Source organism: Neofelis nebulosa, chromosome 12 (genome assembly GCF_028018385.1).
Source record: "Neofelis nebulosa isolate mNeoNeb1 chromosome 12, mNeoNeb1.pri, whole genome shotgun sequence".
Lineage (NCBI taxonomy): Eukaryota > Metazoa > Chordata > Mammalia > Carnivora > Felidae > Neofelis > Neofelis nebulosa.
Genome location: NC_080793.1, coordinates 32,498,176 through 32,526,160, shown reverse-complemented (window position 1 = coordinate 32,526,160; position 27,985 = coordinate 32,498,176). Strand labels below are relative to the sequence as shown.

The following is a 27,985-nucleotide window of genomic DNA, read 5'->3' as shown; positions in this document are numbered from 1 at the left end:
GCCTTCCCAAGAGGGGACGGGAGGGAACAGTAGGTCTTCCCCCCCCAACCCCGTCCTCTTCGATTCCACCTACCACCAGATCCAAAAGCCCTCGAGACTGAAACAACCTCCGTTAGCCTGGGGGAAGGGAGAGCTCCTCGCCCGTGACCCTCCCACGTATCCTTCCCCCACCGCTAACTCTCCAATTTACAGAACCCAACCTCCGACTGTGGTTTCTCAGGCCTCGGGTACCCCGGGCCTGGGAAGCGTAAAGACGCGTGCGGAGAGTGAAGACAACGGGGGAAGGTGCACTCTTCGCCACCAGAGGAAAAGATAGGAAGGCCAGGGTGGGGGCAGCGGTGTTCCCCCTTAACTAGGGCGGGAGGCCGCCCGAGCGTCTGTCGAAGGGTCTGTCATTCCTTCACTCACCAGGAGCAGCAGGGAGCATCTAAGGTCGGGTAATGATAGGAAGACGGCAGGATTCATGGTAACGTCGGGGTCCGCGGTTGGGACTGGGCAGGGTTGGGTTGGGTTAGGAAAGGGCTGGGCTCCGGGAGCCGGCGGCAGCGGACGGTCGTCCCGGCAGCGGCTCCTCGTCCTCTGGACCCGGAGCTCCAGCGGCGAACACCCGGGACAACTTCCAGAGAGGCCTCGCACACCCTCACTTCCGGGTCCTGCCCACCTCGGAGCATATTGGGAAATGTAGTCCTGCACCACTCTCATCGACCACGTCACTGGGCAAACAGAACTTCTTTCCCATCAGACTCTCCGCCTAGGTCCACCGAGTTCTCCGCGCGCGGGGCCCTGTGGGATACAAAGAGCCGAGGGCGGCGAACCTCTGTTTTTAGAGGATGGGAACTACAATTCCCAGAGGGCAGTGCGAGGGAACGCCTCGGGCGGCCTTCGGAGGGGTTCTGCTAGTTTCAGCGCGGTGGGGTCTGTCCCAGTCGGCTGTAGTGTACTGTCCTGGCGGGAGGGGCGGCCCACTGCGGGTCGTGCCTCCTGGAGCCGCCCCCGGGACGTGAGTCCTGGAGGAGGCGAGGGTGAGTAGGAAGGGGCCTGGCTGGGGAAGCTCCGATCGATCTGCATCGCCTTGGCCCCTACCTCAAGCTCAAGGCCCTCCTGGCCTCGGCTCTGGCCTGATCTTTCATCACTAGCCTCCTCGCCTGCTGTCTTTTCTTTCTGCGCTAATTACTGCATTATAAAAGTCGGAGGCGCCTATCAGGGCCTCCGTTGAATGAGTGGATGCCGCATCTCTAATTGTGGGCTCGTAGAAGGAGTAGATCCGGGACAAAATGGGAAAGCACGTTGTAAACTGAGAAGCGTAACTGTGATCGCTACTAATGCATGGATCCCTACCTATAGGACAGTTACGAATTTCGTCAGCCGAGCCGTTCAGGATCTTAACCTGGCCCGAGTTAGCTCCCCAGCCTCACCTGTAAATGCCAAGCCAGGTCCCCGTGTCCCACCTGATAGCTACACAATCAGTACTAAGTACCTGGGAGGCATTCTGCTTTTTTGTGGTTCTCCCTACTCCTTGCCTGTACTCCAGCTTTCCTCTGCCTTGGAATGGCCTCAGCCCCTTCTCTATCTGGAATGCCATCTCAAATGTCACCATCTCTGAGAACTTGCCAAAACACCAACCCTTTAGTCCTGATCAAGATGAGTCTTTGCTTGTGACTGCAGCACCACTAGTCTTGTACAGTTATATTATTAGAAGCATTTATTACACTGGCTGGTTTTATAATTAGTTAATGATACCTGTACATTATAACTGACAAAGTAGTTTTGATGTTCATTTATAAAAATTATTTACAAAAGACATGAGTACTAAACGTGTGTGTGTGTGTGTGTGTGTGTGTAACTAAAAAAGGACCCTAGAGAATGCTTTTCCCAGGGTGACATTATTAGATGGTGGCAGAGCCAAGACTTTTAGTTAGGTCTCCTCTCTCCTAGTCCTGTGTTCTTATCCTTATACCACTCCCTACCTGTCTGACAAAAGAGAAATGGGGAATTAAAAAAAGATCAGACTCTCATGAGTATAACCTCTTTAGTCCAAGAAATTAAACTTTGATCCTGCTCACCCTCTGGACTTAGCACCCAGCCTATGACTTTTCATTCAACAAACACTGACTGAACACCAGCTATGTACCTGTTACTATGATAAGTGCTAACAATTACGAGGTGAAATATATAAAAAATATATTTAACTGAGATCTAAACAGTGTATTTTTCAAAAGGCATATGAAGAGGCTTGTCTGTGTGTGTGATTCTGATATGCCTAAAAGTGATCACTTAGAATCTAAAATGATACGTATTAGAGTTCAGAGCAGTGCCTAGTACATAGCACTCAACTTATTGAATGGATCAACGGTCTACCTTTTTCATTGTTCGTATTTTACAGGAAATCAGAGAGCTGAGGTAGCCTAAGGAGATGCTATTTATTATTCACAGAATCAGGCCTAGAGCCCAAGTGCAATTCCTCTTTTACTGTGTTCCCGCCTCCATCCATTTTGTAGCTTCTTTCAAGTCATTTTAATATAATCCTGTCTATGACAGTGGTCTTTCTGACATGACAGACATGACAGAAGTGTCTCACAAAGCCCATATTTTCTGCCAGCATGTTAACTCAAATTGTCAGCAAAATAAAGACATGAAGAGCTGACCTTTACCAAAATTAAGAAAACACTTTCACTTTGAGGCAGAATTTGAACCAATAATCCTTGTCAATGACAATACAAGTACTAGCTCATCAGTAGTGATAAATTTCTCCTACAAAACTCCCGGATCCTTAGGAGTCACAGAGATTGGAGTGACACTTTGGTGAAATCAGAAGAGGGTTTGTCTGCCCCTTTGGCAGCTATTAAATGGATGATTAGCAGCTGCTTTCTTTAGATAGGCGTGTATGCTTCAGTTTCCCATGCTCACCATGACTCCCGCTGGGTCTTACACTATTTACTTTCCTGGTCCTTGCAGGCATTCAACTGGGGAACTTTGATATAGCATCTTACATTTAGGAAGGAAGTTTAAAATCATAGATGCAACTACCCCTTTGTCCTTGAATTCTTCATGCTGCATTTCTGACATAATCCAGCCTCTGCTTCAACAGTCTTATGCTACAGAACTCACTATTTTTCTATGCAGCTGAGTTTCTAGAAGGTTCTAGCAAAACATATCGGGTTACCAGCCAGAACAAAATTTTTTCTAAATGAAATATGGTTGATCCTAATGATGTGGTTTTTCCAAGTAAAATCCTGAGGTCGAGATCTCAAGCTAGGTATATTTCCTTGATGGGCAGAAGGCAAAGACAAATAAAAATTGTCCCTTTTGGCAGCATGAGAGAAAGAACTAAGTGCTTTCTAATTTAGCACTTAGATCTAGTTGATTCTGACCTGACAATAAATTCACATCATACCCATTTTGTGGCTTGATCATCACCTTTAATCCCAATATCAAATCTGATGTTTATTATTATGTGGAATCACAACAGAAGTCACTGTGGCTTTTGAGCCCTGTGCCTAAGGTTAAATACTGAGCCCCCCTTTTTTCCCTCGGGTAGCCCCTGAGAAGAGTCTTGGAAGCATCCATCCCTCTCATTTTCCAGATGACCAACTCGTACAAAGGGTTATTTATTTGGCCAACATTGTGGCAATTCTAGGACCAGGATTGCAGGCTTTTTGAATCCTAGTCAACTATTTCGATTCAACCATATTTATAACATATCCACTCAGTATGGATGAGACAGCTTTCAGAAATGTTTCCTGCATATACTCATGGTTTAAATCATTGTTTCAGGGTGCTCCAGTTGTGGAGAAGACTATGAACAGGTCAGAGAACTTGTTCTTTACTGGCTCCTCATTAGCATCCCAAGTTCATGCTGCTGCCATTAATGGAGATAAGGGTGCTCTTCACAGGCTCATCATAGGTAAGTGGTCCCCATAAATACAGAGCCTTTAAAAATAACTCTGTCCTAGGGGAGTGTGTTAGTCTTAGTTGCAGTGTACTTATACATTTTAATGGCAATGTATCATTATTTATATTTCATACCAGAACTTGAACAAGAAAGTAATTAAGTCCTAAAACTTAAAAAAAAAAAAAAAAAGTTTAGGATTAGGTAAAAAGTACTTGAGAAATATCTGTATGTTTGACACTAAATCTGGATATGTACTCAAAGGTGCCAAGAGAATTAATTCATCTTTATAATAACAGAGATCTAGAATGAGATAGTGGATAATGATCTTCAAAATTTAGTATATACCCAAAGTACTAAAGCTTGCAAATAACTTAAATTGTAATGACTTAAAATTGATTAAGTGTTCTCCCTATCATTGAGTCAATTGATTGAAATAGATTCAATGTTCTCCTTATCATATACATAGAGGTCCATATAAAAATGCTAGAGGGAGAGAGCAAAGTGAGTAGGAGAGAGAGAGAGTATTCAGGGACAAAAATGGGTAAGGATTTTTCAGATATTGTAAAAACCTCATTTCCACCTAATCAGAAGTCATTTATTTATTTAAAGAAAATAAATAAAAATGTATATTAAAAAATTTTTTTAATATTAAAAAAATTTTTAATTAACATTTTTATTTATTTTTGAGAGACAGAGACCGAGCGGGAGAGGGGCAGAGAGAGAGGGAGACACAGAATCCAAAGCAGGCTCCAGGTTCTGAGCTGTCAGCACAGAGCCCGATGCGGGGCTGGAACCCACAAACTGTGAGATCATGACCTGAGCTGAAGTCGGATGCTTAACCGACTGAGCAACCCAGGTGCCCCCAAATGTATGTTTTTTAAATCTTTTCACACACCAGTGTCTAGTGACGTGATCGACGACTTGGACTGTAAAATAAAGTTCACACTACTTCAATTTCCATACAGGTTCCTTCAGAATTTATTTTTGCCCTACCTTCCCAGTTTCTCGAAAACCTTCTATCCATGCACCCTAACCCCTGACTAGGGGTTCCATTCCCTAAATGCCATGAATTTTATCTGTCTCCTCTTTTCTACCTCCTCATTCTCTTTTCTACTACACTCCTACTTACCTTTAAAGACAAAATTCTTTTACTACATCCCCTGTGCAGGCTTCTCTTTTCTATCAGAGACGTTCCCTCCTAATACCTCAACTTCATGTCAGCTACCGCATCCACAGTTATTTCCTGGAATGAGACATCTTCCACTGCCTCTGAGCCACTCATTCAAAAATTCCACCATTCAATTAAAACGCTTACTTCCAGTTCACCCACTAATGAGAACAATAGTTTTTCAAGTCATTAAGACTTGCAGTCCATTATCTTCTGCAGTTTCAACCATCTATCTCCTTTTGTCTTTTTCCCTCCTGCCATTGAGCCCTGATCCCATAGTCTACTGTTCAAATTCGTACCTAAGAAAAATTGTCTTTTCTCCTCACCTTCTGTTGCACCTGGCTGTTGCAACCCCAGCTATAAATGGACCTAATGCCAACCCCCGAACAATTTAACCGGTCACAAAGATTGGTAGCACCCTAATGTGGTTACCTACCTCAGATAGGCACCCAACACTTTCTACTCATTATCCCACATTTCTCCATAAAGAGTGTTTCATACCTTCTCAGTCTCCTGAAATCTCTGGCCACCAATCCTCCCTCCCTCTGCTTTCATCCAATGCTTTATGTTCCCTACAGAAAATGAGCTTTAAGAAGGAACTCCCTCACCTTCCAGCATATCTAGAAATCAACCTACATCTGCATCCATCTTCTTTTCTCTTCTCTCTTCTCTTCTCTTCTCTTCTCTTCTCTCTTCTCTTTTCTCTTCTCTCAAACAGACCAAATATCCCCTTCTGTCAAAGGTCAGTTCATCCACATACGTTCTGTATTCCATCCCTTCCTATCTTCTCAGGGACCTTGCTCCATTTTGTGTATAAACTTCTGATTACTACCCCTTCAATCTTTTCTTCTATATTCTTCCCATCAACATGTAAACATGCTCTAATGTCTCCATTACTTAAAAATCCCTTCCCAGGGAGCCTGATTGGCTCAGTCGGTTAAGCATCCAACTTTGGCTCAGGTCATGATCTCACGGTTGGTGAATTCGAGCCCTGCATCAGACTCTGTGCTGATAGATGCTGGAGCCTGCTTCAGATTCTGTGTCTCCCTCTCTCTCTGCCCCACCCCCCCTTGCTCACACACTCTCTCTCTGTCTTAAAAATAAGTGGTAAACATTAAAAAAAAATATTTTTTTAATCCTTTCCCTATTCCTTCACCCCCCTCGAGGAGCTGCCATAGCTCTCCATATCTCTTGACTTCCCTCATAGCTGTATCAGTCATAGCCTGAACTGCTCTGGCAGTTACTTAAGAAAGATAGAAGTATATTTTATTCTCATCATAGTACAAAGGTAAGTGGGCAGTCTATGGTGGCCACTTCACAAAACCATCCAGGGAGGCTCCTAGGACGTGGCTGTCTCGTCAACATGTGGCTTCCATCTTGGGTCAAAGGCAGATACTTCTGTTGTAGCCATAGCCCAGCCAGCAGGGGTGGAGAGAGTTCAGAAAAGCCATTTGTCACTTAGGAGGTGGACTGGACTTAGACACAGAGCCACACCTATGACAAAGGAGGCTAAGGTATCTCTCCTTTGATGACATCATGCCCAGCTAAAGCTCAGAGTGCTCAATTCTTAGGAAAGAAAATAATCAGAGAATGGATATGGGTGAGGGGTGACAATTGTCACTCTCAGTCACCAAAACCAAGCTTCTTGAGCTATCTGCACTCCACTTCATTACCTCAATCCACTCTTTTATTAAAAGAAGACAAAACATACTTATTTAGAAGTATATATAGGGGCGCCTAGGTGGCTTGATCGGCTAAGCGTCCGACTTCGACTCAGGTCATGATCTCACGGTCCATGAGTTCAAGCCCCGCATCAGGCTCTGTGCTGACAGCTCAGAGCCTGGAGCCTGTTTCAGATTCTGTGTCTCCCCTGTCTCTCTGCCCCTCCCCTGTTCATGCTCTGTCTCTCTCTGTCTCAAAAATAAATAAACGTTGAAACAATTTTTTTAAAAACAAATAAATAAAAAGAAGTATATATAGAGAGAAGTACATGCAACTTATATGTAATGTTAATAAATAAATATAAAGCAAACATCTATGTAACTGCCATTAGGTCAAGAGACAGAGAACATTGTTCCCCTAGAATCCCCTAATACCTTCTACCCTACTCTGTGGAGTAATTTGCTTTCTTGACTTTTACAATAATAATTACATTGTAATTTTGCTACCTAGGTATAGATCTTAAACACTATAGTCTAGTTTTGCCTTTTTGAACTTTTTTTAAGTGTTCCATGTTTTCTTGTACTGAAAGCTATGTATACAGTTTTGTCATTTTCCTGCTCAAAATTCTTTGCTTCCCATTATATGTGGAATAAAACTTAAGAGTGCACCTGTTCCTCTTTCCCTCTCCAGCTTCACCTTTATCCACTCTGTTCCAAGAAAAACTTGCTCTCTTTCATTTTCACAAACCCACCAAGCCCTTTTCTGTCTCAGGGCTTTTGCTGGAAATACTGTTCTCCCCATTTTCTATCTGACCAACTCTTACTCATCCTTCAGTCCTCAGATTTTAGGTCATTTCTTCAAAGAGACCTGCCCTCAACATCCAGTCTCAGTGAAATTTTTTTGTTGTGTTCTCTCTTAGAACTCTGCAGGGTTTTCTTCATTGAACTTGTGTATTTATACATATGACTATCTTAATATCTCTCTCCTATAAGCTAGTAGCCTCCATGAGTATAGACTGTGTCTGTTTAATTCATCACTTTATTTGCAAAACCCAGCACGGTTCTGGACACATAATAGAGACAGGAGATACATTTGTTGAAGGAGTGAATAAATGTTACAATCATTCTTTTAAGTACCTTTCCTCCTAAGAGGCCTATAATCATTTTGAGGGTCAGGATTAATGGTGAATCAAGTTGAATCAAATTGAATTAAATTAAACTGATTTGAGAGGCAGGTTAGGATAAAATTCCATTGGAAATTTTTTTTTGTAACTCAGAATACCTCAAGAAAAAAATGTCTTATAAAAGGAACTCTTGGGGCGCCTGGGTGGCTCAGTCGGTTAAGCGGCCAACTTCGGCTTAGGTCATGATCTCACAGTCGGTGAGTTCGAGCCCCGTGTTGGGCTCTGTGCTGACAGCTCAGAGCCTGGAGCCTGTTTCAGATTCTGTGTCTCCCTCTCTCTGACCCTCCCCTGTTCATGCTGTCTCTCCCTGTCTCAAAAATAAATAAAACGTTAAAAAAATTTTTTAAATAAAATAAAAGGAACTCTTTATTATTTTAATGAAAAATAACCTTCAAAGGAAACAAAACACACAGTGTTTTATAAATTAAAAACGGTTATACAGACTCAGTCATACAAATTAACTAAGTGTTGCATAACAAAACTTGAAATATTCTTATAACTTTAAATCCCAAAGAAATAAAAGTCCTTAAAAACAAAGCAGGACAAAATTCTGTGAAACCAGCATAGAGCTGATAAATTTATTTTATAAATGAGTTCCTTCTGTGTTCTATCATCTTGCTTCATTACCAAGTTTGAGCTGTTAACACTGCTCATCTTTTCAGAATTCTGCTGTCATGTCTTTTGAGAAAAGACCATCATACCTGTGCTCCTGGCATTTCCCAATATTTGTATATCTCTATCAAAGTAATAACTGTTTCATCTTACATTTCAGTGTATCTTATGTATTCTTTTATTTAGTGCATTTTGACGATCTCTGAATAGCTGCTTTTTCTCTTTCCTAAACTCATAATATAGTACTACAGATGAATAATTTTTTTTCTTGAATCTTTGCTCACCAACTGCTCACTAAACTCATTCACTTTAGCGTTTTCTGTTTTCCCTTCTCTGTTTCCATGGAGAAGTATGTCAGTGATGTGTTCGACTCCATGGAAACAGATGAGCATCTCTTTCTACATACACAACTAATTAAATTGAACACTTTCTATGCTGTCCATTGTTCTGGAGAAGGACTGAGGAGGCATTCTCTGAATGAGACATCATTTTAGAAGCGATTTTTAGTGTTTAACCTAATACAACGGATTAATGTCTTAACATAACATTATGTCCTCGATTCAGATGATTTAGGGCTCAATCTTGGGCCCCAAAAGCATAAACATACATAGCAAAATCCTTATGTATTATGGTTGTCATTTGTAGATATGTAGCTTTTTCTCTTAACTTTAAATTCAGATGATTTGGATGAATACCAGTGATACAGTTGATAATAAAATTTAGTAGATTCATATTAATACTATACAATGTAGTATTGTAGAAAAGATGTGGATTTTAGAGTCACATAAATCTAAGTTTTGAGTTCTGGCTTTGTCATTTCTTCGCTGTATTACCTTGGGTAAGCCACTTAATCTTTTTGAGCCTCAATATCCTCATCTGAAAACCATAGACCATAATGCTTTATGTGAGCGTTCAATGGGGTAATGACTGTAAAACATCAAGGGTAACTATAGTTAATAATACTGTATCATTTATTTGAAAATTTCTGAGAGAAAAAAAGAAAGTTTTTAAGAGAGTAGATCTTAAAAGTTCTCATCACAAGAAAAACTTGTAACTATGTAGTGACAGATGTTAACTAGACTCACTGTGGTGATCATTTTGCAGTAGATACAAATATTAAATTATATAGTCGACCTGAAACTAACATAATGATATATGCTGAGTATGTCTCAAAAAAAAAAAAAAAATCCAGCATCATACTTGACACATAGTAGACAATAAAAAGACCTTGTTACTGTTATTATTTTATCAGGTTGGACTTAACAGTAAAATGATCCAGGCTTACATGGTTTTAGAAATGTCTCAAAATGAAAAATTACTAAATGCAATGAAGAATAGTACTGTTTTCTTTGTGAAGACTAAACGGAATAATTTGTAGATATGCATAGTGCGTAATGATTGATCGAACCATCACTGCCAATAGCGTTTGGGGTTGTTTGATCAAGTGAAAAGACAACACCATTCTGATTATACCACAACTTTTGATGCCCCATCCATGTTCTAAACAAGTGTAAACCTCTTGAGTTATTTTCTCTTTTTGACTATGACCTCTCCCAGCACAGTAGTTTAGTATGGCAAGGAGTCTCATAAGTAGCAGACCAGTGACATTATTTCAGGTTAACATCTTACTTTACCTCAACCTTCACCTTAAACTTTAGGGTCACTAAATGTTTTATGAATGTTAGCTCGTGTGTGTGTGTGTGTGTGTGTGTGTGTGTGTGTGTATGTTTATCAGCCTACATTTGTATGTACTCATACTTATAATAGTAATAAAATTAGCCAGCATTTCATAAAGTCATGTTCTATGTGCCAGACACTATATAAGTGTTTTGCAACTCATTAACTCATTTAACAGCAAAACACTACAGAGTTTTGAATACTCTTATTACCCTCCTTTTATAGGTGAGGAAACCGAGGTGTAGAGAGATTTAGTGACTTGTCTGTAAGTAGCAGAACTTAGATTAGAGCCTGGAAGCCTGATTCCAAAGCTCATGCTTTTAACTACTAAACTATGGATCCTCCAGGCATGGAGATATCTCTGTGTACACGTGCACATTCATATGTATGGATACAGAGAGAATGAGAAACACAAGACAGGAAGAGCTGATTAGGTCTAAACCTTGACTGACGAACTGAATGGTTATCTAAATAGGACTTTTCCTAACCTTTTTGGCAATCTGGTAAAGCTTATGTACCCCTTCTCAAAAATATGTTTTTAAGAGCTTACGTATGGTATATAGGGATCCAAAGTAAAGTAGCTATGTTGAAGTACGGTTATCAAACTATTTTAAAATTATGATATTGCAGTATACCTACAATCATATTTTATTGATACATTAAATAGCAAGGTCTAATGGAAGATCCAACAAGTATAATTTCAAAATAGCAATGAGTTTAAATGCTATTTTAAGATACCACAACAACTATAATGAGATAATATGTGATAATATTTTATAAAATCTCAAGTGATCTCAAAATGTAATATGTCCCTTATTATTATTATAATTCTCATTTTATATGTTAGGACACTGAGACTCAGAAGTTAAGAAATTTAGTTGTAATGTTAATAACTGCACAGCTGAGACTCAAACCAATTTATTTGATTTTGAATCCTATGTTCTCTCTATTGTTTCCATGTTGCCTTTATAACAATAAGTGTATAGTTTTTATTTTTTTACATTTATTTATTTTGAGAGAGAGAGAGAAAGGGACAAAGAGAGAACCCCAAGCAAGCTCCACATTGCCCGAACCCATGAACCGTGAGATCATGCCCTGAGCCAAAATCATGAGTCAGACGCTTAACCAACTGAGCCACCCAAGTGCTCCTAAGCAAATAGTTTTTTTTTATTTTTTTAATATTTATTAAAAAAAATTTTTTTAATGTTTTTACTAATTTTTGAGACAGAGTATGAGCAGGGGAGGGGGAGAGAGAGAGGGAGACCCAGAATCCGAAGTAGGGTCCAGGCTTCAAGCTCCAAGCTACCAGCACAGAGCCTGACACGGGGCTCGAACTCACAGAGTGTGAGATCATGACCTGAGCTGAAGTCAGATGCCTAACCGACTGAGCCACCCAGTTGCCCCAGTGTTTATTTATTTTTGAGAGAGAGATAGAGCATGAGCTGGGGAGGGGCAGAGACAGAGGGAGACACAGAATTGGAAGCAGGCTCCAGGCTCTGAGCTGTCAGCACAGAACCCGATGCAGGGCTCAAACCCACAAACCATGAGATCACGACCTGAGCTGAAGTCGGATGCTTAACCAACTGAGCCACCCAGGTGCCCTTGGTTTTTAAATGACCACAAATGCCTTCCCAAGATTGTAGCAATACAAAAGGTGTAATGTATGAAGTGGGCGAAAGCAGATGAAATGCATCTTTGATGCCACACACAGGTAACATTTTATAACAAGCAAATAAAAGGTTAATAAAGAATGCTGGGGGCGCCTGGTTGGCTCAGTTGGTTAAGCGTTCGACTTCAGCCCAGGTCATGATCTCATGGTTCATGAGTTCAAGCCCCGCATCAGGCTCAGTGCTGATAGCTCAGAGCCTGGAGCCTGCTTCGGATTCTGTGTCTCCTCTTTCTGCCCCTCCTTAGGTCACGCTTGCACTCTCTCTCTCTCTCTCTCTCTCTGTCAAAAATAAATAAACTTAAAAAAAAAAGAATGCTGGATTTGCTCGTGTTGGGCAGTGTGGCACAGTAGCTATTAGGTAGCAGCTATCACTGTAAGTGCCAGTCATATCTTCTAACTGCTAAATTGGAGCTCTGGTTTCTGCACGTACCAACCCATTAACCATCCAGACTCTTCTGCTTCAGCTAGCCTTAAAATAACTGCATGCTGTGGAACGGTGGCCTTCCAGTCACGGTCCCATCTCAGCTTTCTGAGCTATGTTCAGGCTGAGCACATGCAGAATGCCAGCCCCCGGTAAGCAAGCACCATTTGGTCATGGATTAGAGGCTATCTCCACAGTCGCCAGAGTAATTAAAACAACAGAGCACACTAGCCAGCTGCTTTCTATATTAGCTGCTCCTGGCAGGAATTCAAATTTAAGTGCACTGCTGTAGAGTGAATATGAGTTTACATCCCAAACCCTACATGTGTGCAATGTATTGCAGTTACCAAACACTTCCAAACAGGAAATTATTTCACTCAAACATCAAAATAAGCTGTTGTGCAGACTGGACAGGTATTGGCTCAATGCTGTAATTGAGAGACCTAAAGAAGGGGGGATGGTAGGTCAATTAAGGCGTAGGCCTCTCTCGGTTATTATTCCCTTTTAGCCAGGAAGCTCAGAACCTGATAGGATTCCCGTTCCTCAGAAACTAGCCATAGAGCCGCTGTCCCCTAAAGCAACTCAAAACAGGACCTAAATGAAGCTGAATGCTGCTTTTCTAATCAGGAATAGGGGATACATGCTTTCAGACTCCTCAAATACACAAATTCTGCCACATAGGCAGGCACAACATACTGGATGGTGGCCACATAACCCAATTAAATCTTCTCTGTCGGCAAGTGTAATAACGAGTCACGCAAAAACAAGTATTTCAGGGATTGAAGAGGAGGCTTGAAGTTTCCCTGTACCTTACAGAAGACTTGGGAAAAACATAGCAATTGGCCTAAAGTTCTATATCCTAGGAGGTACAGTTACCTATTAACCCCATGGTGTTGACTTCACTTTGGCCCTAAGAAGCCTAGTCAGGTAGCATTATCCCAGTAGATGATGATTGCCTCCATTTCTGAACATGTGTTCTTGTGACCACAGTTCCCAAATCTTCTCCCTCAGTAACATGTCCAATGAGAAATTAAACCCGAATTACCATCATCTTGCTAATCCTACATACTGCTGTCTTTGCTTAACACTGGAAGCCAATACAGTGGCAGAGAGTGCCCTTCCATCATGAAAGACAACTAGAGACTGGTCTTGTTTGCGTATTCTCTAGAAGTATCATTTTAATTCCACCAGGGCTCAAATGATAAAAGGAACATGCTCTACCTATAATATGGTTTAGTTTTATTAATGAGTTTGGGTTTAAGTGAGTCCTTATCTATAAATGCAGTGATAGAATCTCTGGAAACTTCTGGATTAGACATTAGACGTTGTGGAGGGAATAACACCCAGCACTGTGTTACCACTCAGCACAGGGGCTTCTATTATCAGATACGGTGAATCAGATGCAGAAGTTGCCTCTATCTCCCAAACTGAGATTCTGAAAAAGAACACCTACCTCCTCTAGGAGTTATACACAAATTGTAAGTCTCTTTCAGATCTCAAAAGCGATGACCTCTCTTGCTTTATTACCAGGATACATGGAAACGTGAATCAGCAAAACGAGTTATCTAAGAAACTATAAAGTACTTCTGGGTCCATGGGGCGCCTGGGTGGCGCAGTCGGTTAGGCGTCCGACTTCAGCCAGGTCACGATCTCGCGGTCCGTGAGTTCGAGCCCCGCGTCAGGCTCTGGGCTGATGGCTCGGAGCCTGGAGCCTGTTTCTGATTCTGTGTCTCCCTCTCTCTCTGCCCCTCCCCCGTTCATGCTCTGTCTCTCTCTGTCCCAAAAATAAATAAAAAATGTTGAAAAAAAAAAATTTAAAAAAAAAAAAAAAAAGTACTTCTGGGTCCTAACACATCCAAGATTTAAATATATATTGAAATATATTATTTATTTATTTATTTATTTATTTTTATTCATTTTTGAGAGAAAGAGACAGAGTGCGAGCGGAGGAGGGGCACAGAGGGAGACAGAGAATCGGAAGCACGCTCCAGGCTCTGAGCTGTCAGCACAGAGCCTGACGCAGGACTCGAACTGACAAACCACGAGATCATGACCTGAGCCGAAATTGGGAACTTAACCAACTGAGCCATCCAGGTGCCCCTATACTGAAATATTTAGAGCTAACACAGTAGCTTAATCTCAGGCACAAAACAACTAAAACAGAAGTGTGACACCTTCTCTTTCTTCTCCTAGCATTTATATTTCCCTTCAAAAATATTTCATTTGAACAGCTTTAGCAGAGTTTATGCCAAAGCACCTTAGAAGTCACTGGCTTCCCTCATTTTCAACTTGTATGTGGTTACCCTCAACTTATGTATGAATACCTGATCGTTGTCTGTGATGAAAGTAGGAAATTTTTTTTTCACTTAAAGTACATGTCAGGAAGTATCTTTTGTTGTTGTTTTAAAGTAAACTTTATTGAGGCATAATACACTAAATACAGTAACCCCAATCCTTGCTACTCTAGAGTTACTTAATTTTAACAAATACGTAGTCATGTAATCGCCACCATCAAGATATAGTCAAGTTCCATCACACCCCAAAATTTCCCTGTGTCCCTTTATAATCAATGCGTCTTCACATCCCAGCCCTTGTAACCACTGGTCTGTTTTCTCTCCCTACAGTTTTATCTTTCCAAGTATGCAGTGTAAATGAATACCATATGCACCCTTTGAAACAGAGTTCTTTCACTTAGTATAATACATTTGAGATTTTTTCCTGGTTGAGTAGGTCAGTAGTTCATGCCTTTTTATTACTGAGCAGTATCCTACTGTATGGATGACTACAGTTCTTTTGTCATTCTCCACTAGAAGGCCAATTGGGATATTTCCAGTTTTTAGCAATTATGAATGAGACTTCCTTAAATGTCCAAATACAAGTTTTTATGTGAACATCAGCTTTCATGCTTTTGTTTCTCCTGAGTAAACACCTAGGAAAGAGATTATTGGGCCATGTAGTAAGTCTATGTTTAACTTAATGAGAAACTGGCAGTTTTCTGTAGTGGCTATACCATTTTGAACTCCTACCAGTGATGGCTGAGAGTTCTCATTGTTCTGTATCCTCACCAGTATTTGGTATTGTCAGGTTTGTTTTTAGTTTTGGTTTTGTTTTAACCATTCTAATAGATGTGTAATGGCATCACATCATGGTTTGAATTTATATTTCCCTGTGTATTAATGATGTTTGGCATCTTTCTACATGTGTATTTGGTGAAATTTTTCTTTAAAACTTTTACTCATCTTTTAATTTCATTATCTGCCTTTTTATTATTCAGTTGTAAGAATTCTTTTTTTGGGGGGTGTTGAATTTTATAAGTTCTTTATATTTTTTGGATACTAACCCTTTATCAGATATGTCATTTGCAAATATCTTCTCCCCTTCCATAGATTGCCTTTTAGTTTTGTTGGTTTATTCTAGGTAGAAGACTTTATCAGATATGTGTTTTGCAAATATTTTCTCCCAATTTATGGCTTGTCTTTCCGTTTTCTTAACAGTGCCTTTCAAACAGCATTTTTAATTTGGGTGAAATCCAATTTATTGATTTTTTTAATGGATTGTTCTTTAGTATCGTGTCTAAGAAATCTTCATCTAACTCAAGGTCACAGAGATTGTCATTTTTGTTTACTTCTAAGAGTTTTATATAGTTATAAAGGTGTTACATTTAAGATTATGATTCACTTTGAGATAATTTTTGTATATGGTGAAAAATATAGGGAAAGTTTTTGGTTTGTTCATTTTTTTAGTTTTGTGTATGGATGTCCAGGTTTTCCCAGCACCATTTATTTAAGATTATCCATTGGTTTGCCTTTCCACCTTTGTCAAAAACCAACTGATCATATACATATATGAGTCTGTTCAGTACTCTCAATTCTGTCCTATTGATCTAAGTGTCCTTTTTCGGCCATTTAACTTAAATTTGAATTTATGGGCATAAAATTGTTCATAATATTTCCCTATTTTCCATTTAATGACTTCAGCCTCTGTAGTGTTGTACCTGCTTTCATTTCTGATATTGGAAATTTCTGTCTGCTCTGTTTTTAATGATCACTCTGATCAGAGATTTATCAATTTCAATGTTTTCCAAGAGCCAACTTTTAGTTTCATTGATTTTTTTCTAGGTTTTTCTAATTTTAATTTCATTGATCTCTGCTCTTATCTTATTATGTACTTCCTCTGCTTGATTTGGATTAAATTTGGTCTTCTTTTTTTAGTGCCCTAAGGTAGAAGTATAGATCATTGATTTGAACCTATTGTTCTGTTGTAATAAAGTATTCAATGCCGTATATTTTCTTCTAAGTCCCCTCATGTGTAGAGTATGAACCTTACAACAGTACTTTTATTTTCATTCATTTAATTATGTTTTTTAATTTCCCTTGAGATACTCTCTTTAACTCATGGATTATCTGTGTGATGTTTAATTCCCAAATATTCAGTGATTTCCCATTATATTTCTGTTATTGATTTGTAATTTAATTACATTATTGTCAAAGAATATGCTTTATATGATTTCACTTCTTTCTTTAAAGTTTATTTATTTTGAGAGAGAGAGCGCGCGAGCAAGCACAAGAGGGGGAGGGGCAGAGAGACGGAGGGAGAGAGAGAATCCCAGGGTGGGGCTCAAACTCCTGAACCTGAGTTCGATCATGACCTGAGCCAAAATCAAGAGTCGGACACCCAACTGACTGAGTGACCCAGGCACTCCTGTATGACTTCACTTCTTTAAATCTGTTAATGTTTGTTTTATGACCCACTATATGGTCTATTTTGGTGAATGGTCCCATCGGTGGGTTGTTTTTTTGTTTTCTTGCGGGGTTTTTTTGGTGTTTTAAAAGGTTATATACGTGGCTGTTGCTAAGTGACATGATCAATAAGTATCAGTTATATCCTGCTGCTTTAATGGTATTCAGTTTTTTTTCTGTCATCACTGCTTTTCATTTTAGTAGTTCAACCAATTATTGAGAGAGAGAAGGGTATTGAAGTTACCCATTATAATTGTAAATTTTTCAAATGTTTCATTCACATCTATCAGTTTTTGGTGCTTGTATTTTGAAGCTCTGTGATTTGGTACATACACATTTAGTACAGATTGTTATGTATTCTTGGTGAATTGATCCTTTTATCATTATATAATGTTTCTGTTTGCCCCTGGTAATTGTCTTTGCTTTGAAGTCTATTTTATCAGATTTAATATCTGATATTAATCAGCTTTCTTTTAATTAGCACTTATATAGCATATCTGTGCTCATTGTTTTACTTTTAATCTACTTATTATATTTCAAATGAGTTTTTTTTATAAATAGCATATAGTTGGGTCTTTGTTTTATATCCACCTCTTTTTTTATTGGTGTATTTTTTGTCATTTACCTTTAATGTAATTATTGGTGTTAAGATTTAAGATTTCTAGTTTATTATGTCTTTACTGTTTGTAAACACTGTTTTCCATTCCTGTTTTTTCCTCTTTCCTGTCTTCCTCTGAATTTCTTAAATGTTTTTAGTTTTCAATTTTAATTTATATGTAGTGGGGCTATTTGTAACAGCTTTATTGAAATTTGCCATATATCCGTACCATGCAATTCACCAATTTAAAGTACAATTCAGTGAGTTTGTATATTCAGAGTTGTACAAACATCACCATGATTAATTTTAGAACAACTTTATTTCTCCCCAAAGAAACCCTGTATACCCTTTAGCTATGACCCCTCAAATGCCTGCCTTATTTATTCCTCAGCCCAAGCAAGCACTGGCTATAGAATTCTTGTTTGACAGCTCATCTCCACCCTTACCCCCAACACTTGAAAAATGTTCTGTCAATAGTTTCTCATGAGAAATACATTGTGACTTGAATAGTTGTTCCCTTATAATATATTCTTCTCTCTGGCTGCTGTCATGATTTTTTTCTTCTTTAGTTTTTGAGTTTTGATTATGATTGACTCAGCATGGATTTCTTGGGGTTTATTCTGTTTGAGTTTTGCTCAGCTTTTTAAATCTGTAGGTCTGTGTCTTTCATCAAATTTGGGCTATTTCCAGCCATTACTCCTTCAAGTATGTTTTTAGCCCTTCATTCTTTTTCCTCTCGTTCTGGAACTCTGGTGATATGAATGGTAGGTACTTTGTTATTGTCCCATGGAGCCCTGACACTCACTGATTGTTTTTGTTTCTGTCTTTTCTATCATTTCTTCAGATTGCATAATATTTATTGGTCTGTCATCAAGTTCAGTGATTCTTTCCTCTGTCATCTCCATTCAGTGAGGTTTTTATTTTAGTTATTTTATTTGGTTATTTACTTGTTTATTAAACTGTTTATTATTCCGAAATTTTCATTTGGTTCATCTTTATATTCTGTCTTTCTTTGCTGTGACTTTGTATTTTTCCATTTGTTTCAAGAATGTTCATAATTGCTTGTTGGAGCATTTTTATCATAGTTACTTTAAAATCCTTGTCTGATAATTCTAGTATCTATATCATCACAGTATTTGTGCCTATTGATTGTCTCTTTTTGTTTAATGTTTTTCTGGCTCTTGGTTTATCTAATAATTTTGGATTCTATCCTGGACATTTTGTGTATTTTGTTATGAGACTCCGGATCGTATTTAATAATCTCCTATTTTAATAGACTGACAGTCTGTTTTGGTTTAGAATGAACTTTCTGTTCCAAAATTGTGGACTATGGTTCAAATGTCATGTTAGTTTCCATAGCTCTTACAGGGATCTTCTGGTCTGCCCTACGTGTGTGCTACCCAAGCTAATTTAGAACCTCGACAGTATTCTACCCAGAGTTCACTTCTCAAAACTTTGGCTACTTTGATTCTGGTTAGTTTGACACATGGACTGCCCAGAGTTGTTTATGACTTCATGCACCAATTTAAAAAATTGCTTTCTCCAGCCTCTTCCTCTCCATAATCCTCCCCACTGATCTAGTTGGAAAGGGCTAAGATACTACGTCATTGCTATCCTTTTCTTAATGCAGGGCATGATGGTTTATAGGACTCCTCTCCACAGTCTCTGCCATGCCTAGTAGGGGGGGAAAGAGGTACAGTTTCTTTCACTGTATGTGCTTTGAGTAGAGCAAGTATAATCAACAGGGTTGAGTCTCCCAGGGCTACCCTATTCCCAATCTTGGAGAGAGCAGGCTTCCTGGGGAATTTTGTATCTACCCATTGGTGTTTCTGGTTGTGGGTTACTTTAGCACCCAGGCTGTCTTTAGAAGGAAAAAAAAAAAAAAAAGGAAAGAAAGAAAGAAAAGGAAAGGAATACAGGGAACTCACCATTAGGTTGTTCCCTGAGTCCCACAGTCCCTAGTTTGTCTCCTTTTCTCAACCTTTCATGTATTTTGCCTGGGTTTTTAGTTGTCATTAGAGGAAGGATCAGGGTAGTATGCACTTGCCCCATATTGTAATGGGAAGCCAACCATGATTCAGCTTTGTATCCCTTGTAAAAGCATACCACAATGTGTAGTGTATGGTCTACACAAAAGAAAGGAGTGAAAGGGGAAAATAAGTAGCTCCGTATCTCACAATGGTAATTCAGCATAACGTGGTAGTTAAGAATATGGTCTTTATTTTTTTAATATTTATTTTTTTTTATTTCTGAAAGAGAGAGAGTGAGCACAAGCAGGGGAGGGGCAGAGAGAAAGGGAGACACAGAATCCAAAGAAGGCTCCAGGCTCCGTCAGCACAGAGCCCGACGCAGGGCTTGAACCCACAAACTGTGAGATCATGACCTAAGCAAAAGTTGGTTGCTTAACTGACTGAGTTATTCAGGAGCCCCAAGAATATGGCCTTTAGAATCAATTATCAGTTTGAGTTTTAGCTCTACCTACTTTCAGTATAATATAAACTGGTTCCTTAACTTCTCAGAGTCTCAGTTTCCTATAATATGGGGGTAGTGATATCTGTCTCATCGGGTAAGTAAAAATGGCATATATTTCATGCTTTTAACACAAAGCTTGATAATAAAGTTAGCAAATGTATTCCTAGTTATACTAGTAATAAAGACCACTGTTTTCTTATACTCATAGGAAACTCTGCCCTTAAAGACAAAGAAGATCAATTTGGGAGGACACCACTCATGTACTGTGTGTTGGCTGACAGACTGGATTGTGCAGATGCTCTCCTGAAGGCAGGAGCAGATGTTAATAAAACTGACCACAGCCAGAGAACGGCCCTCCATCTTGCAGCTCAAAAGGTGAGAAGTTAAATTCCTTTGAAGTGTAAACCTTTTGTGAGATATTTGTACGTTGATTAATGGGACTATGGAATAGACCAATGGTAAAGAAATCACAAGTATGTGACTCTTAGTTCCATTTGTTCTCTCTGGAAGCAGTCTATACTGCAGAGAATAAAGCACAGATAATCATGAGTGGCCCTATTCACTTATCTGCACTCCTTAAGCAATGGAATTCATTTTATGATCTAAGATTAAGTCAGGGAAAAAGAATAAAAATTGTATGTATACTATGACAGACCACATTACAAATCGATTTATGCATAGGGAAAAAGCAAAAAGCAAAGACCAAAAAGAAAAACACTAAGAGGGCGCCTTGGTGGCTCAGTCAGTTAAGCGACCAACTTCAGCTCAAGTTATGATCTCGCAGTTTGTGAGTTCGAGCCCCATGATGGGCTCTGTGCTGACAGCTCAGAGCCTGGAGCCTGTTTTGGATTCTGTGTCTCCCTCTGTCTGCCCCTCTCCTGCTCGCGCTCTGTCTCTCTCAAAAATAAATAAACATTAAAATATTTTTTAAAAAACACTAAGATATTAATAGTGGTTGAGTTTTAACATTGGTAATATGTATGAATTTTGGTACTTTTTACTGTTTAAAAATTTCCCCCTCACAACTATTAATTATCTTTTACAACAAAAAGTTGCAGTCTCTCTTATAGTATGGGCATTAAGTATAAAAGAAATTTACTTTCTAAATGTATTTCACCTTTTTAAAAATCTAAAACTGTATTGCCAGTATAAATAATTTCAGGTTTGTTAAAGACATTGTCAAGACTGAGATTTTTGAGATTAAACATATCAAAAAATTAAAATGGGAAGCTTATAAATTTATTTAAAGACTTCTTTATCTGAAAATGATTTTTCCCTCTGTAAAATTATGGTGTATAAGATATATTTCCAGTGCCTGATATTTTTCTTTTTGTTATTTTAGACATATATTTTTGGAATAAAAAGCAATAAAAATTAGCTAGATCCAGCAGAAACTATTAGAGTTATTTCCCATTAAAAAATGTGAACCAGATATAGCTGATTAATTGAGGGGTTAGAAAAATATCTTTTTCATTAGTTGACTACATAAAAAGAGACTGACATTAAGAGATACTACTGAATATGCTAGTTATATGCTGTGATCAGTTAGGTCTGTCAGGTTATTCCCAAAGTTATTGCTCTTGAATTTGCTTTTCATTATAGTAATTTTTTTAAAAATCTCCCTCATTTTCGATTTCTGTTTTAACTACTGTTCAGGTATTTGTAACCTTTCACCTAGGCTTGTCAGCTGTAAAAATTATTCACTCAGGAGGGGTGACTCCATTTAACTTGTTATAAAAAAGTAAACATTTCAGATTGGAAATAGCCCTAGTATTAAGAATTTGATACACTTTAGATTTTTCATTGTGGTTCATGTAGATTTAAAACCCAACTTCAAAAATGTAGGTAGCTTCACATCAAGTGGGTCATGTGAAAAAACCGGGGGTTTGAGTCAATGAGCCTACAGCCATGTCATCTTTGTAGAGGTGTAGCGTGACAAAAAAGGCTGAGAGATTGGGTTAGTTATAAGTCTTCACAAGGTACAGTGCATTGTTTTCTTTTGCTTTTTGTTTCTCCTTTATTTTTTTCTTTGTTTATTTTGACAGAGAGAGGGAAAGAGCGAGCACGGGGGAGAGGCAGAGGGACAGGAAGAGAGAATCTTAAGCAGGCTCCATGCCTAGTGCGGAGCCAGAGGTGGGGCTCAATTTCACAACTGTGAGATCGTGACATGAGCTGAAATCAAGAGTCGGATGCCAAACTGAGCCAGCCAGGCACCCCACTCCTTTATTTTTTAAATTGTGAGGGGCGCCTGGGTGGCGCAGTCGGTTAAGCGTCCGACTTCAGCCAGGTCACGATCTCGCGGTCCGTGAGTTCGAGCCCCGCGTCAGGCTCTGGGCCGATGGCTTGGAGCCTGGAGCCTGTTTCCGATTCTGTGTCTCCCTCTCTCTCTGCCCCTCCCCCGTTCATGCTCTGTCTCTCTCTGTCCCAAAAATAAATAAAAAACGTTGAAAAAAAATTTTTTTTAAATAAAAAAAAAATTGTGACTTTCTACAGCATCAAAGAATAAATAGAACTATATTTACATGTCACAATTTACATAGCTGATTTCAGAAATAGCCAGTTTCGTGGTCTTTTGACTATCTGATAATTATACATTTCCTCCTTTTCCCCCTTTCTCTGTGTTGCGGTTTGTTTTTGCATATTTGTCAAAAGCGGAAATGTATCTTTAGGCTATACTAACACTAGTAGAATTTCCAGAACAAGAGTGGTCATAATTCTTTAATATTCTGCTCTGTCCAGATCAAAACTGGGTTTTGTGTTTGATTTTGTGCTTTATGCAAAAGCACCATTATTTTTCAAAATCAGAGCTAGTATAGATAAGGCAGGAATAAGAATGTGAAGGATCTAGAAATAATTTTCAAAGAATAGTTGGAGATGACATGACCCAGGTCACACCTGGGACACTCTGCCTCTGAGCAGATACAAACACAAATTTTCTTTAGAGCAAACATCTTCACCCCAAACCAGGATTCTCCCATATTGCATAGACCAAACAAGATCTCACAGTGAAAGATCACCAAACATTTGAGGAAGGAATCTACCATGAATGAGAGTCAGCAGAAATGATAAACAGATTTATTCCCTCAGAAACCGATATTGGCATCATTAGAAACACCATGTAAAATAACCATTGATGGAATGGTTAAAGATAGAAGAAATCAGAAAAATGAACAATCAGTAAGAGACTCTCATGACTAGGCATCAGTTCTTGCCATGACCACTTATTTTAGAATAACCTATCCACCAAAAACATTTATAAAAACTGAGCAAAATATATGTACATAGTTTGAAGGCATTGTGAGCAGTCAGCATAAGCAGGATCTAAGAAATTACAATCATTCGGAGAAGAGAATCATGGGAAATGAACACCACATTTATCTCCTTCAAGGCATCTTCCAAAGTAGGACACAAAAGAATACAACCCTAGCAGGAAGTGATTATCTTATGAGGCTGAGAAACCACAGGTAGAGTCTGGATTTGCAGTTGCTGGAAGGTGAAAGGCCAAAATCCTGGAGAGGAGGGAACCGCAGAGAAAGAACTTGAAAATCTGGGTACAGATTTTTTGCTAATTGTTAGCAGATTCCTAATCTGTGCTTGTGCTGGGCAAGGCTCAAAGAAACCCAGCAGTAAACAGCAGCTGGGAGACCAAAGAGCTAAGCAGAGATTGTTTTAAAACTGTCCTATGTTTTCTTTCCTGTGTAAGTCTTTAATACATAACAAGTTGATTTTTGTATAGGGATCTATTCTCATTTTAAAACATATGAATAACTAATTGTCCCAGGACAACCTAGCTCATTAATTTTTAGCCAATTAGTGTCTGCTGTGTTCCAGTGCCAGGCTTTTATACTGTGTACCTCCAATCCTTTTTTTGTTTTGTTTTTAATTATGGTTTTTAAATAAAGAGTCCTAGGGCACCTGGATGGCTCAGTCAGTTGAACATCCAACTCTTGATTTTGGCTCGGGTCATGATCTCATGGTTCACAGGAGCAAGCCCCACGTCAGGCTCTGCACTGACAGCATGAAGCCCACTTGGGATTCTCTGTCTCCCTCTCTCTCTCTGTCTCTCTCTCTCTCTCTCTCTCTCTGCTCTTCCCCTGCTCACGTCGTCTCTCTCCCTCTCTCAAAAATTAAATAAATAAATAAATAAATAAATAAATAAATAAATAAATAAAGGGTCCTGAATACGAGGGAGCTACTTAGAAAATTTTAAAATAAAAGTTACACCATAATAGTACTTTAGGGAGACAAATACGACAACTAAAGCTCTTTTGGAAGAGGAAGAGAGAGGAGGTACATAGAAAGTTATTACAGTTCAGGCCAATAGAGAGGAGGAGTTTGGTCTAAGGGATATATTGTGGAGGTAGAACTGTTCATCCATTCCATAGTTGCCAAGTGTCTACTATGTAGTCATGATTATGCACCTAGAGAGAATATAAAAAAATGAATCACATATGTCTGTGGTGAAAAAGTACTCTCTATACTGATACCTATTAAACTTCATTTGTCTTTGTTTAGTCACCCTCTCGGATCTATCAGATATCAAATATTCTTCTCAAGGCTTGTCTATCCCATTCGATTCTGTTATCTGTAAACTCAGAAGTGTGCTATTTGCATAATCATCAGTATTCATGTATATGTGCATGAATGCATTCATTCAAAATATATTCAAACTGTTACCGTGCAACAGGTGCTGTGCTAAGGCTTTGGAATACAAAGATGAAAGACATGATTCCTGCTCATAAGTTGTCTACAAAGATCGTTAATAAAGATATCAAGTGATAATTAAAGCTGGCCTTAGATATAAGGCCTTAGATATAGATATAAAGGTATCTGCCTTTTATATCTAAGCATTTTATAAAGTATCAACAGCCATACCATGTAAATAGTCATTTATTACTACTGACCTGAAGATCAACCATTCTCATATGTTATTTACCATCTTTTTGCTTTTTTTGTGAGAGTGGCCTAATTATGTATCTTTCATTAGGTTGATTAGTAGGAAAAACTCTTGTTCCCATAGCATGTTGTTCATGTCTCCAGTAGAGCCCCATTATCTTGTACTGTAATAATTGCTCACTTGTCACTTTCCCACTGGACTGGATCTCCAGGCAAGAACTTTGTTTTCTTTATTTTTGAATCCCCTAGAACCTAACACAGTGTCTGACCTGTCTTGGCCGAATGAATGAATACACTTTGGGTTACTTATATAGATAGTCATTATTAATACAAATGCCAGACATTTTGTTTATTAGAAACATTTATCCGGTTTCAGAACACATATGTGGGAAAAACTTATTGAACCGTGCTGATTGGCTTACTTACTTTGACACATACTCACTTCTCTGGAAACAAATTGCTGTTTGTCCAAGCAGCTAAGAAAATGGTACCCACAAGAATAAAATTAATCTCAATATACTGAACATCTGTACCTAATTTATTTTTCATTTGTACCCTCAGTTTAATCCAAGAAGGCAATCAGTCATACCTTTTCTGGGTTTCTCACAAAAGATACCTAATTGTTAGAAATGTTTTCCTCCAGGGATTCTGCTATTTCTCTCACTTCCACAGATACATTTGTTTGTTAATAAGGATAAAAAAAGTCTTGGCAATCTTATTAAATGTTAATAGTTATGCATTTTTAATCTTCCAGGAGGTTATTAGTTTGGTTTCGAGAAGATTAAGACTACCCACTGAAAAATATATCATGTTAAACACAAAAACTAAAGAAGCTTCACACTGTGGTTGTGTTGTGTAGTGTATTGGTGTTTTTTTAATTCACCACATAATTCTCAATTCATCCTTGAAAACTGAATATTAATTTTCTGTTTTCAAGATAGGCTGTTTCCAGGTTAATGACTTAAAATAATTAAAGGAGAAGAGTAGAATACCTCTGAAACTTTTCAGGAAAACTTAATACCAAGTAACAATATTAAGATATTAGATTCCCTTACTTTAGACGCACTCATTTAATACACAAACACACCAAACAGTCCATCTCCCAGTCTCCTGGAACTCCGTATCCCTGTGTGTGCGTGTACATACACATACATATACATACTTCTGCTTAACTCCATGCCTACCACCGATCATCATAAATTTCACTTACCTATTTTCACCCAACTAATGCTGTTAGTTCCTGTCTTAGCACAATTCCTGCCATTTAAAAAAGATTCAGTTAATGTTTGTTTAATGAATTTATGAATGAAGGAATGAATCGATAAATTCGAATGCCAGATAAATTTATTATGAATGGTTTGGTCTTCAAAACTGTTGAAATTTAAACTGGTTGTTATGTTTATTCCTTTTCATTATCCACCCCAGCCCCATATAATTTTGTTAGTTAGTGGTATTTTACAAGACACTGTGAGCTTAACTTCCCATCAAATATCACTCTGGTATGCCTCAATTTCTTCATCTATTAAATGGGATAATATACTTCTCCCTGTCTGCTTTATAGGAATGATGTGTTCTTAGATAGAAAGCATTTTGGTTGGTAGAGAAATATACTAACACTGTAGGTTATCAATATTATCGCTATTGGTCATACTGCAATATAGGTATAAACTTCATAGTACTCTTTAGGAATCAGTAGATGTCACAGGTAAAAAGTTCCTTCAGGATCTTCTAGTCCCAGTCTGTTATTGGACGAAGAAATCGGGTCAATTCTCCTTTCAATTCTCTTTTTTAACAAATTATTCATCATTCTCTTTGCCTTTGCATATACCCGAATGTTTTTTGTCTTATTTTTAAGCTACTTTTTAAAAGTTTTTATTTAAATTACAGTATAGTTGACATACAGTGTAATACTAGTTTCAGGTGTACAATATAGTGGTTCAACACTTCCATACATCACCTGGTGCTCATCACAAGTGCACTCCTTAATCCCCATACCTATTTCACCCATCCCCCCACCCACCTCCCTCTGGTAACCATCAGTTATATATTATGACTGTAACCATCATATATTATGGCTGAGTAATATTCCATTATATATATATTTTTTCTTTTTTTTTCGTGATATCTTCTTTATCCATTCATCAGTCAGTGGATATTTGGGCTGTTTCCATAGTTTGACTGTTATAGATAATGCTGTTATAAACGTCAAGGTGCCAACAGACTCATGAAAAGATGCTCAACATCACTCATCATCAGGGAAATGCAAATCAAAATTACAGTGAGTTATCACCTCACACCTGTCAAAATAGCTAAAATTAACAACACAGGAAAAACAGATGTTGGCAAGGATGTGGAGAAAGGAGAACCCTCTTCCACTGTTGGTGGGAATGCAAACTGGTACAGCCACTCTGGAGAACAGTGTGGAGGTTCTTCAAAAAGTTAGAACTACCCTATGACCCAGCAATTGCACTACTAGGTATTTACCCAAAGAATAAAAAAATACTAATTCAAAGGGATACATGTACCCCAATGTGTAAATTAATTATATAAAAAAAATTTTAATGTATTTTACTTTTGAGAGAAGGTGGGGGGAAGGGAGGGGCAGAGAGAATGAGAGAGGGAGACACAGAATCTGAAGCAGGCTCCAAGCTCTGCGCTATCAGCACAGAGTCCCGATGCAGGCCTTGAACTCACGAACCACAAGATCATGACCTGAGCTGAAGTCGGACGGTTAACTGACTGAGCCACCCAGGTGCCCCAAATTAATTATTTTAAACTTATAGATAAGAATAGAGAATCATATAAAAATACTCAGGTAGCCTAATACCCAGAAGAGATAAAACTGAATATTTTTTGTTTTTGCTCCAGATTTTCTTTAATGAAATAAAACATTATAGATTCACTTGAGGTTTTCTGTTTATCCACCCAAATCCCATTCCCCTCTTTTCATGTCTCCTCGGTCTATCTTAATTTTGGTGGTTTCAATCCCCATGCAT

The 27,985-nt window shown here is 38.6% G+C and overlaps 2 protein-coding genes across 5 annotated transcripts in view; one reads left to right on the top strand and one right to left on the bottom strand.

Moving 5' to 3' along the window:
- The window catches only part of ERP44 (endoplasmic reticulum protein 44), a 97,083-nt gene extending 96,366 nt beyond the window's left edge, over window positions 1-717 (bottom strand). Inside the window, exon 1 of the mRNA XM_058694770.1 lies at window positions 409-717. Coding sequence (XP_058550753.1) covers window positions 409-702 — 294 coding nt within the window. The 5' untranslated portion in view covers window positions 703-717. The remainder of the gene's footprint in view (window positions 1-408) is intronic.
- Window positions 718-885: 168 nt separating this feature from the next.
- INVS (inversin) overlaps window positions 886-27,985 on the top strand; it is a 158,490-nt gene continuing 131,390 nt past the window's right edge. For 3 of the 4 annotated variants that reach the window (XM_058694766.1, XM_058694758.1, XM_058694759.1), the window contains exons 1-3: window positions 886-1,022; window positions 3,775-3,904; window positions 20,302-20,468. In XM_058694766.1, the coding sequence (XP_058550749.1) occupies window positions 3,799-3,904; window positions 20,302-20,468 (273 nt within the window). In that variant the 5' untranslated portion in view covers window positions 886-1,022; window positions 3,775-3,798. Of the gene's footprint in view, window positions 1,023-3,774; window positions 3,905-20,301; window positions 20,469-27,985 lie in introns of those variants that run through there. The other variant, XM_058694760.1, reaches the window with a different exon arrangement.